We start from the raw sequence: 12,106 nt of genomic DNA on the forward strand, positions 1-12,106 counted from the left end.
CCCCCCCCCCTCCCCCCCATTTAGAGTTGCAAAGGCTAAAAGAATGTGTGCTACACTTTACTCCCCGTGGCCTACAGCCCAGCCCAAGATGCATGAAAGACAGCGAGGAAGCAGGAGAATGGCTGTAGTTCCATGATAAAGGCTGCCAGCTGGCTACTAGGATTATTTTTGGTTTTTAAAGCCAAAGACTGCCTAAAGTAAAAAGCATAAGCAGTCCTGGGCGCGGGGATTGGAACCTTGGTGTCCCCATCCCACGAAGTGCTCTCGTCACTGGGCTGCAGTCATGCATGTTCCCTCCTGTTTCCTCTCCTCCTGGCCCCCATGACCCTTGTACTCTTGCATGTCAAATGGCCTATTTTCAGCAGAAAGAATGGGGGAGGGATGCTTCCCACCTGACTGTTTCTAATAACTTGGGGGTTAAGGTACCCTCCTAGGAGGCAAGAGATGTGTTTATAACCCTGAGACTGGGATAACCCAAGTCTCTGACTTCCTTTAACTAAAGGAAAGGGCAACACAGCTACTGTGTTTTCTAGTAAGAGTGACTGACTCAGTTCTGCTGGCCTGAGTTAGCTGTACTTTATGGGTGCCTAATGGATTGGTCATTTAGTAATTTAGGTTCCTTCTACCTGGATCACAGTGGCACTTATGCAGTATTTAGTCTTTTGAACTGGATGGTATCTTAGCATGTTCAGGAGCTGAAGTTTAAGTGCCTAGGGAAGTTTTAAGGTCAAATGGAGGTGCCCAAGAAGGTGAAGTAGAGTTGATCTGGATTGCTTTCTATGACTTAGGTTCTTCAATTCTACCAAATGTCTCATTTAAGCACTTAACTTACCAATTGGTTCTATGCATTACATCAATTGTGTATGATTGGATTCAGTTTTTTCCTCTCTCAAAGCCAAGGCCTGAACTTGCAAACCCATAATGAGTAGCCCTTCCTTGTGTGAGCATTAATATCAATCAAATATATTGCAATATTATACAGATTCCTTTCTGTAAAATTCATGCTATTTATATACTGATTGAATGTGCTGTAGAATAAAATGCATTTTAATTGGCAAAGGGACAGCAGACCATGCTTCAAAAATTCCAAGCAAAAATTCTTTAATTGTTTTATTAGACGAATCAATCCTATTTATTAAAGCAATCAAACCTAAATTTTCAGTCTACCTTGAATAACCCAGAGAAACTGATAGCAAGCCTCAGACTGCCAAAGTTTTTTTTTAAATTCTGTGCACCGTCATCTTTTTAAAAATAAGTGTAATCAGATATATATGTGCATACATTTGGTTATTGCTATCTGAATTACCAGCCTGCAATTTAATCCCTCCCTATTAGAAACAGGGATTGATAGAGCCATACAAATTGAAGAGTGATTGCTGCAGGTATTTCACCAGACCTCAAGACATGGTGGTTAGTAGCTTCAAATTAATTCTAGCTATGTTTTGAACATTTCAAATCTCACAAGGGATGCTGTAAAGCAGACAAAAAATGTATTACACAGAATAAAGAATGAATACAGAAAATACAGTATTGTATTATTTACTGAAGAAAATAACAAGTAGAAATCATGTTATTTTTAAAACAGAAATAAGTAATCAAATTTAGACCATACAAGCATCAACAGGAAATGTAAATAACTGCATTTTTAAGGTGGTACCTACAAGGTGTCTAAACTACTTGAGACCTGAAACTGCAAATGTTGAATACTATGCATAAGAATGATTCAAATGAGACTGTTTGTACAGTATGTAAAAGATCTGATAGTCAAAGACCACAATGAAATGTACATACAATACCTGAATTTAAAATTTGAGTAGGCTAGGCACAGATCCTCCAGGTGTTAAGTACCTAACTTCCCCTGAAGATCTGGGCCTCAGATCTTCCACCCAAATGGATATCTCTGTTTTTCACTGGGGAATTTATAACCTTGTCTTTCCCTGGTCAGGGAAGAAAAGGGTTGATATATTAAAGAAAAGATGGTTCCCTAGGCAGAAAAGTGATAGCACTGCAACTAAACCAACCACCTTCCCTAGGCAACATAAAAATATTCTAATATGAAGAATTATTTTACAACTCAGTGGAAATATGCAGTAATGCAATCCGTTTCCTTCGTCTGGATGACAAAAATGCAGTCTTAACAGTCACAAGAGCCTGCCTTGTGTTAGCTATAAAAAAAATATATTTATATATATATTTACGCAACTACTATGTGCATTAAACAAAATCACTGTATGAATCAGCAGGGTTCTGTAATAAGACTTTGATTTTGTATCTCTTGCAATGCTTCTCAGGAAAGACTTGCAATGAAATGGCAAAGGATAAAAACCTATGTGTTTAAAATCTCAACATTTTCTCATCGCATTGCCTGAGAAATATTCCATGTTGATTTCCTCCAGCATCAGCCAAAATATCTGTTGCCTTCATTTCAACCCTCTTCATGAAAATGCAAGCAATATCCCTTCAAACAAACCCAATGCTTAATTTTTAGTGAATATTGAAACTGAAAATTAGCCCAATTTCACCGTGAACTCCGATAAGAAAGCCTAATTTCACCATAGTGAAAACTCCTTGTTATTTTGTTTCTTACCAGCTTGTGTTAACATTAAGATTCTTTTTCATGACTTTTTAAAGGATATTAACCAACAAAGTACAAGAAACATTCTACTACTCTTGAAAAGAACATACAACGTACTGTAACTCAGTCACGCACTTGGTTATGCTAGTTTAGCACTGAAAAATCAAAACTGTATTTCCACATTCACTTGTAGAAGTATAGAAAATTGCTTTTTTTTAACCTGCATTGAATTCATTTTTCTCAGCTACCTTGTGAACAGGAATCATTGCTCTTTGTATGAAAGGGCTGCTCATTTGTAACTCAGTTTATTTTTGAGACACCAAAGAACACTTGAACAAAAGGGTCACACCCTTGTGCACCAAAAGCTTTATTGTATTATCTGGTTTCCTATGCAACCCCATGCCTAAGCCAATAGAACAGCAGCTGTGCCATAGTTCTGATACCAAGGGTGCCACTCAGCAAGTTCTGAATGAACTACTGTACCTCATTCCACTATGGGAACCTTCTGTGCAGTGGAATCTGGTATCATAGATTATTTTTTCTTCTTGGAAAAGGCTTATCCAAAAAACGTCTTTCTACCAGGCTAGAGAAGTCTAGTGGTCCTTTTCTTTAAAGAGAGGCAATGTAAATGTCTTACACCTGTAGGCCAGTACTGGTGCTCTGTCCTAGAAATTTTAGCATTGCTCTGATACAATGAAGCCTTCTTTTTCTCCAACTGGTTCCACTTCAGCATAGGCAGGGTGTCCAGAGCCTCTTCGAAACTTCATGGCAGGCCATCTGCTTGGACGACGCTACAAGAGCAACAAAAACAAAAAGCCTCTTTAAAATATGCAAGGGACAACAATAAAACAAGAACAACTTATTAAAATATCCTGTAATTTCAGACTTTAATGCTAAATTCTAATTGGTTCTAAAAAATAAAAGTAGGTTATTTAGGGAGTTGGAGAGAAAGGGTACATGACACATGGTGAAGTTACACATTACACTCAGACCATATTAAGGAAATTACAGAACAAGTGTCCACATGTTAAAGCTTGTTACCTTGTGCCAAGTGCCCTCTGAGGGTTTCAAAGATTTGCTACTTCAGGCAAGGGTTAACTCTAGACTGTGCTACCCAGCTCGTGATAGTATAACTTCAGTTTGCTCAACCAAGGTAAAACAAACAATCTGTAGTCCTCCAGCATCCCAGGATGCACCTTTCCCACCCCCATTCCCCTACCAGTCCTGCTGTGTGGATGAACTTTCCACCCTCCTGATTTCTAGTGGGTGGTATTGCCTAGGAGCAAGTGCGGCGCTGCCGGTGCCAGGAGGGGGTTTGCAGCATGGAGCTGGGAGGTGGACAGGCAACCCAACTGATGAGTAAAATGATTCCTGTGCATCTGAAATGTGCTCTGGAATGAAAGACATTTATAAACTCTACATTTTGTGACGGTGAGACTCCTCAGCACTTTCTGGAAATTACTGCCTTTTACAGTGTCTCAACTTGGGCACCAAAATGGAGCCCTTTCTTACCACCCCTCCCCACAAATGATTAGTCACTTTTGAAAATGTGGGTGTAAATAAATGTTTTTATATGTCATTTCTTCTCCAAAGATACTGAATGCATTTGCAGTTCACCTTCAAAGGGTGCTGAATCACACAGTGAATAGTCCAAGTGCATTTAAGGTGACTAGAAGGATGAACGAAGAAAATTAGTTACATTTTACATTTTCACTAAGGCAGAGGCCAAAAGCGATTTATAACTTTAATGGCTTTTAATATGAATGTGAGAAGCTGTGTTCTGACAAAACCCATTTTTTTTATTCTCTCTATCCTGAAAGTAAACATTATCTATAAGTAATTTGTAGATTCAAAATACTCAATGTTTTACTATTATGTTGTCAATATAATACAGATAATCTGTTCTGGGAACCACTGTTGTTATATTATGATATTATGTTGGGATTAGTGAACCTAATTTAGGGCTGGATTACCTAAAGAATATTTTGTGCCATAGCTATTCCATCTAAAAAATGTGAGAATGGAAAGTCATTGGTAGGGCATTACATAAAGACTTACAAGGGGATCACTCTTAGGAGGACATACTACAAAAGCAGCAGGTTTCCTTCTCTTCTCTTCTAGAGTTAAATGTGCTTCTGAGGTGTCCAGTGCTGAACTGTGTTTGACAGTTAATTTAAATCTCAAGGCTTCTCAACGCAATCTTCCCCACTTCCCCTCCCCCCCCCAAACACAAACACTCCCTCCATATAAGACTTAGTCAGGAAAAGTCAGAAAAAGCAGGAAGCTCTGGCCTTTTGAAAGGAGGTGCTTTTATTAATAAGAAAACTTTGTTCCAACTTTGTAGGTTTCTTCCCCTAAACTAGATTCAGATTAGTTTGAAAATGAAAAAGAACAGCTGGGTTACGGCTAATGAAAAGGGGTCAGATTCTGTTCTCAGAATCACTAGTGGAAATCTAGAGTCATTCATTTGAGCCCAGTGAAATTATTCCACACTTACACTATTGTAAATGAAAAAAGAATTTGACCTGAGATGCCTCTAATGAAAAGAGAAAATGAAAAACCAGTGAAAATTAGTATGGAAAATAATTAGAAACAGCCTGACACCACAACACATACAGATGAACTAAACTGTAATCTATGCAAATGTTCTCTAATGTTATTTTAAGACATAACTAGGATTAATCCTTGGTTCTTCTTTATAGTGCCAATCTACCATTTCCAGCTACACTCTCTCCAAATGGAAGACCTCTTTCTAACTGGTCCTTCCAGGTGATAAAAACTGAATAGAAATGCATCAATTGACTGAACAGGAAATGTAGCAGAAACATCAACTCTAGCCCCAGAATTAAACAAATCTGAAGGTCATCTTCAAACATCAGAATTAGAGCCCTGTGCAGTTTCTTTTCATGCCTCAAGGGAAAGAAATGCATTTCATTCTGCCTTGTCAGGTTTTCCATTGGTAATAATGTATAGCATGGGATATGCATGTGCGTGTTTGTATGTGAAGTTGCTAGTTTTGAAAACAACATTGACAAGCTACTGATTCACTAGACCTGGCTGCTGACCCAGATAATTCTGTAGCAATATTACCATTTTAATTGATAAAACCAGAAGTAACTTAATTGGCATCATGGGATTCAAAGTTCCTTGAGCCAGTGCAGCAGCCCAGGAAAAGCCTAATGAATTCTTTCCATTTTGTGGTCCCTGAGGCACAGTAACAAAGGACTAGAAAATACAAGCGCAAAAAACTCAATATTTAGACTGTTCCCTAGTTCTTGTCATCTCCTTTGAGCAGGAAGAAAACCTACTTCTTTCTTTGGAGTTTCAAACCTTTACGGTTATTCTTGGAGCTGCAGTCCTGTAGAATGTAATACTTGCTTATTCTTACAGAATATATTATAAAGTGTATTGCAGTTCAATAGGAGTTTTCTCACATGAGTAAAGCTACCAGAAATGGGACCCAAGTACATCTTTCTAAGCAAATAGGTTAGAGGAAAATGCCTGCAGTGCTGTGAGCCCCAGAAGACCATAGACACCATGTGCAGGAGAATGACTTGCATATCTGGAGAAAGGCTGGCTCCCTGTGCATGGCCAAAAGGAAACAAAGAACTGGGTCTAGAGCAGGCTAGCTCATAGAAAAGAGATTTCAAAGCTTGTATCTCCATCAGGCACTGTAAGACAAATTTGGGGGCCTAGTACATCCTTGTGGAAGGTGACCTCCTATTTTTGGAAACATGAAATCTGATTTAGGAGGGCCCAGTACAACTGTACCCTTATTTCCCCCTCTCACCAGCCCCGTTCTTTATATACTCAGCCACTTAGGGCCATTAAGCCTGCTGATCTGTCAGTATCTCTAAGCCTGGAAATAGGTATTTCTATATATGCCCTAGAGTAATTGGGGGCCAACCTTTTTTGTAGGTGTGCCACAAATTAGCCCCACACTTCCCCTGACTACCAATCCTATTCCCTTCCACTGCCCCATCTGCTGCTCTACTTTCTGCTCCCTACCCTACCTGACACTATGTCCTTCTCCCTGCCCTATCTACTGCCATGCTACCTGTTTCTTCCTCAATTTGTTACATGTCACACACAGAGGCTGCTCATGCCACTTGTGATATGTGTCCTGCAGGTTGGACATCCCTACCCTAGAACACAATCCGGGTGAGTTCTACAGCTCTTATATTTAAGAATGTGATGAGGGATACCTCAGCTCCAAGTGCTAGAGAGTGGGCTTCTAGGGACCCTTCCCTTTCCTGGTGTTTTACTGGAAAGTCTTCATGTTTATTGAAGTGAACAAGTATCACCTTTTCATTTGTGCAAGTATTAGGCAACATGGTACTTTTTTTTTACTGCTGGATGAATTATCAATTGCAAATCAGTAGTAGAGGCCCCCTAGCATTCATTCTCAGCTAAGTGAGTTGCCATAAATCACGGAATGACCCCTGGAGCATAGGCCCCAATTAGCTTGTCAGATAAGGGCTTTTAGCACATTTGAAGGACTGTATGAATTTTTTTTGAGGTTACCTTTATGTAAACTGATTTTCTGTTGCAGAACAATGTGGTTAATACAACCCCAAACATGAACTGTGATGAACACTACAGCTGCTTACCATATAAGATAATACAGTCCAATCAAGATTTGCAATCTGATTGGCTGAGTTTCATGCAGAGGGTTCTAGTAAACTTTACCACCTTTGGTATAATTCTATGAGAGGGGAAAGGGAAGAAAGAACCTTCTATGTTGAAAGCCTCTTTTAATCTATAAAAAATAAAGTGCAATTTCTATGTGTTTAGTTTCTATTGCCAGCAAGGCTTTCTGACTATTCTAATGCACAAGATAATTGATGACATAACTATAAAACAATATGGTCTGCAGCTTTGAACTGACCAGAGAGCTGCAATTCAGGTGAGAGCTTCAGAGACATTTATAAATGACTTTGCTGAGTTCTAACCAATATGATCAATATGATCTTGAAAATGAAGGAAATAATCAAGTCTGACTTTTAGTAAAGGAACTGCTACAAAAATCAATGTGTGAATTTTTAGATGTTTTTAAAAATATATATGTGAAGGAAAAGGAGAGTAAATGTAACAGATGTGCACAAGCAGAAGGGAAATACCTACTGTGTACATATGAAAAAAGAAAAACAATTAGCAGCTCTTGGTTCTCTTTGGGCTGTGATCCCTTATCCAAAGAGTCCTTGAAATGTGAATTTTGTCACAGATCTGGAATATTAGAGCCAAATTAGCTTCACTGCCCCTCCCCTGCTCAGTATTCATATAGTGTCAGCTTGTCAGCATGCAATCAGTTGAGAGGCAGAGGTAATTAGCCTGGGTGTAATGCTGTATGAATATGGTTCTATGGCTTCTGGGTCAGGAGGTAGCCCCAGCAGAGTTAATTAGCCCAAATGCAGAACAGACCTAGTGAGGCTGCAGCATAATGTTTCTTGTTCCAACTTTGATGACTGGCTTGGGAGGCAGTAGAGCTCAGACCTCTGGAGCATCTTAGATTTTTGGCTCCCAAAAGATGATGGCTTGGAAAATAAAATTTAGGAGGACATAATGTTGAAGAGGCTCAGTTATGGAAGGACTGGTATATATCATTTTTGTATAGTGTGCAAACACTGTAACATGGAAATAATAGCATTTTATGATTGATTTCCTTGGCCTCCCAAAGGAACTTAGGAACATATTGCTATCTCTTATACGGATCCACATAATCTCCATGAAAGCTCAGCCTGTGGTATGGTACATTTCACCTGTGATGGGAATTAATTTACAACAACTACAGTGATGCAGTTTGAGTATTCTGCTTCACTGTTAATTTGCTGAGATTCGTCAGTCTTATTTTACATTTTCCCTTCAAAGTTCTGGAAAATGAGTTTGAAATGTCTGTGGATGTGAAGAGATCAATAGCACATACAGTCTTTTACAACATGAACAGTGAAGGAAACAGCAAAAGTACAATTTTAGGTGAAGTCAGACTTCCATGATAAGAACAGGTCAAAGAAAGTATTTAAACCCTTGAACAACCTCCAACTACAATCACTTCTGGGTTTTTTTCCACAGCGGTACATGTAAACTGTTAGCAACTCCCATTTTTCACTTTATCATCCTACCAGCATCAAACCCACGGAGTCTGCTTGCCATGAACTGCAGTCTCGTTCAGTTATACATTTGAGCAGGTGGTCTCATAAGCATTCATAGAACTTGATTCTCCCCCCACACCTGTTTTATGTAGTATTAATGACCTTAATGGAGTAACTCAAATTTTCATTACAGTAAGAACCTGATGTTACAAAATTCTGATTGCTCCTCAGAAATCTGCATTATCCTCACCTCACATGAACTTCCCGGGGAGTTTGGGTACACAGCATCTTCTAATTTTTAATGTAACTTCTGCACATTGTGCAGACATCTTATATCCACCAATCCTGCCTGCTAAGTACTATATTCACCTGCTCAGTGATATCCAGTCTAGCATGCCTGCACTCACATGCACGTAATAAATTAATTTTAAACTTTACACCAACCATTCATGGGCTTTTGACTGAGCTTTGTCAATATCATATATTACTGACTCAGAAGCAGAGATATTTATTATCGACTCCTTCAGATTTTCAGAATAAAGCGTCGAGCTTCAAACTGACAGTGCAAGGTTACTCAGAAAAATTAAGAAAAGGGAAGAAATCAAATCCCATTTGATCTATTATGTGGGCCTCTAGTCAGTATTACATTCTCAGTAGGAACAAATAAATTGTGTACATCCTTACTAATAAAGGGTCAATTATTATCTGCAATGATTTCTAGACTTCAGCATTAATTAAAAACATAATTTGCATGGAAGAAGTTTTCACTGGAGAAATTAACACTGTGAACAAGAGCCCACATTAAGATTCTGCAAAAGTTGGATTATGGTATCTGTTATTTTCTTGTTCTCCTGACCTTATCTCTTATCAGTGATCTTGGCCCTAAAGGACTTCTTTATGACTGTCTGACTGTCCAACCTCTAAGCACCTGTGAGCCAAACACCCTGTGGGCTGCACCAGCAGCGACCACACACCTGCAGGTCACATCACAGTGAGCCATGGCTCCCCAGGCTGCACATAGTACAGGTACCCCCACCGACAGTGCCACAGGCCCCTTTTACTCTCCTCCCCTGCTGCACCATGTGCTTGCACCCCCGCAACCACTGCACTGCATGCTCATATTGCTCCTCCTCCCCCCACTGCTGCATTATGCCACCCAAGGCTCACCTTCAGCTCCCTGCGCTGTGCTGCACTGCCCTGCTCCCTGGAGCAGAAGCAGAAAGCAGAAGCTGGAGGACAGAAGGGCAGCTTGGACATTCTGGCTGCTGTTGGAGCTGGAGTGATGGGGGAGCAGTGGTCAGGTGGGCTCCTGGGGGCTGCAGCACAATTCCGCAAGGGCTGTATGCAGCCTATGGGCCAGCAGCTAGACAGGCCTGCTCTACGAAGAGTCTCTGCGACCTCACAGTTACCTATTTTTGAGTATTTACAATTTGAGTGTAGTCTTACCTATTGTCTTGTCAAACTTAAGTGAATGCCCAATTCATTTAACAAAAGCTCAGGTAGAGATGAGCAGCTATTGCAATTCCAGATCCAGTGTTTAGAGAACACTACATCTCAACTACCTGCTTTTTACAAGCAACAAAGTAACTTGACTTACCTGGCACTGAATTAATTGGATGCTTAGAAAAAATTACCTCAAAGTCCAAACTAGCTCAAACTATACAGGTGAAAGAACCTGATTTAGTTCTCTCTTTCTTACTGAATAGAAATTTCTGTCCCAAACAGACCTCTTTGATTTAAAATACTTCTGCTACAACTATATCAACTATTAACATTTCCACAGTTTTATGAAGTAGCAGGTTGGGCATCTAAGCAGCTAGTTTCTCATCCTTGAAGAAGAGGACAGCTCTTTCCACAATCTCCTTGACTTTTACTGTCAGTGCTAATTATTTATTTTATAGTTTTTCCTTCTTATATGATTTGGGTTTCCCCTGCTGAGCTGCTGGTTCCTGTTGAGCTGAATAAGCTCTTCAGGAAATAACTTTACTATCAGTGCAGCGCAACGACAATGAGATAGATGACAATATCTAAAATGCCTAGACCTTGCAAAACTTTGAAAGAACAGAAACATTTTACTTGTTCCTCTATCTTTTAATCATTAGCTCCAGGGTGCATAACTCAGCTCTCAGTTCAGAAAAAAAACCCAAATTGGTGACAGTGTTAAGGCCTCAAGGCTACCCAGGCAGATGAAGTTCTTTGGGTAAATGTGCTATCTTTTATTAGACCAACTAAATAGTTGGAAAAATTGCCATTTGCAAGCTGAAAGTAGGAAAAAAACCCCCAAAACACGACAAATCAGTTCTTCAGCTAATATAAATGAGCGCACCTTCATCAACTTCATTGGAGCTCTACTAATGTATGGCTGGTGAAAATCTGGCTCCACATTTCTCTTCTATTTTTTAAATTACTTTTAAGAGATAAACTGCATGCATTAAATCAAATCTGCAAGTTGGAAATGGTGTATGCACTCTTGTTCTGCAGTGTTCTGCTATCTACACAGATGTAAAATGATAAGCCTTAAAAAATAGAAGCAGAAATGGCCAGCAGGTCCACAAGTCTCAAACCTAACACCAGGATGAATACTACAAATGATTTGCAATTACTTTGCTATTTTATCTTCCCTAAATTAACATCCTACACACAGCAAATGGGGTTAGTTGGGGATGGAAGAGGGGAGAGATCAAAAGAAAGCATGTGCAAACCAAATTCAGTGAGTCCAAAAGTACGGAGACTTGACATGTTTGCTACAGAGAGCACACACAAACATACATTTTAGCCACTTTAAAGGAAGCAGCAGCTCATACAATGGGCACTTGTTCACGTTACAACGCTCCTGTTTCCACGTTACATTTTTCCTGTGTCCACATGACAAAAATCACCATTAGGCTAGCTAAATCACATCTGTATATCCACGTTATCATCTGATGTTATCATTTTAGGGTTTTTTTTGTGGTAATTTAAAACACCCTGACATGTTTTATTTTTAGCTCCTGAATTCCTTCTATGAGGGTTTTTTTTAAATCATTTTAAATTTTCAGTGTGGATCCAACTTATGCCTGAAAACAGGATTTTCCCTGTTTTGCAACAATTTCACCACCAGGTGCCACTTGGGTTCACTTGGTAATCCATGGAAAAACACTGAATTTTTATTGCAATGCTGCAACAAGATCCCAGGGGCTAATTTTGCAAATTTTTACTGGTGATTCAAGGTTCAGATTAATGACAAATACAACTTTTCCTTGACTTTCAGGTGTTCCTTGACTTTCAGTAGAAGCAGGCAGTTTGAAATTTGGAGAGCAAACCCTAGCATGTGGCCTGGGGTGCCCCAAAACAGTGGCTGGTGAGAGCAGGCCACTCACTGTAAGCAAGGGGTTTCCCCACAGCCACTGGCCCAGGCAGATGGGGGACTGGCAGGGAATTTTGCAAGTGAACTATTCCCAGG

The 12,106-nt window shown here is 39.6% G+C and overlaps 1 protein-coding gene across 1 annotated transcript in view; it reads right to left on the reverse strand.

The window, feature by feature from the left end:
* Positions 1–1,084: 1,084 nt before the first annotated feature.
* PLXDC2 (plexin domain containing 2) overlaps positions 1,085–12,106 on the reverse strand; it is a 467,547-nt gene continuing 456,525 nt past the window's right edge. The window contains exon 14 of the mRNA XM_019508320.1: positions 1,085–3,366. Within this exon, the coding sequence (XP_019363865.1) occupies positions 3,250–3,366 (117 nt within the window). The 3' untranslated portion in view covers positions 1,085–3,249. The remainder of the gene's footprint in view (positions 3,367–12,106) is intronic.

The sequence above is a fragment of the Gavialis gangeticus genome, unplaced genomic scaffold, assembly GCF_001723915.1.
Source record: "Gavialis gangeticus isolate Ggan-Ray unplaced genomic scaffold, GavGan_comp1, whole genome shotgun sequence".
NCBI classification, from domain to species: domain Eukaryota; kingdom Metazoa; phylum Chordata; order Crocodylia; family Gavialidae; genus Gavialis; species Gavialis gangeticus.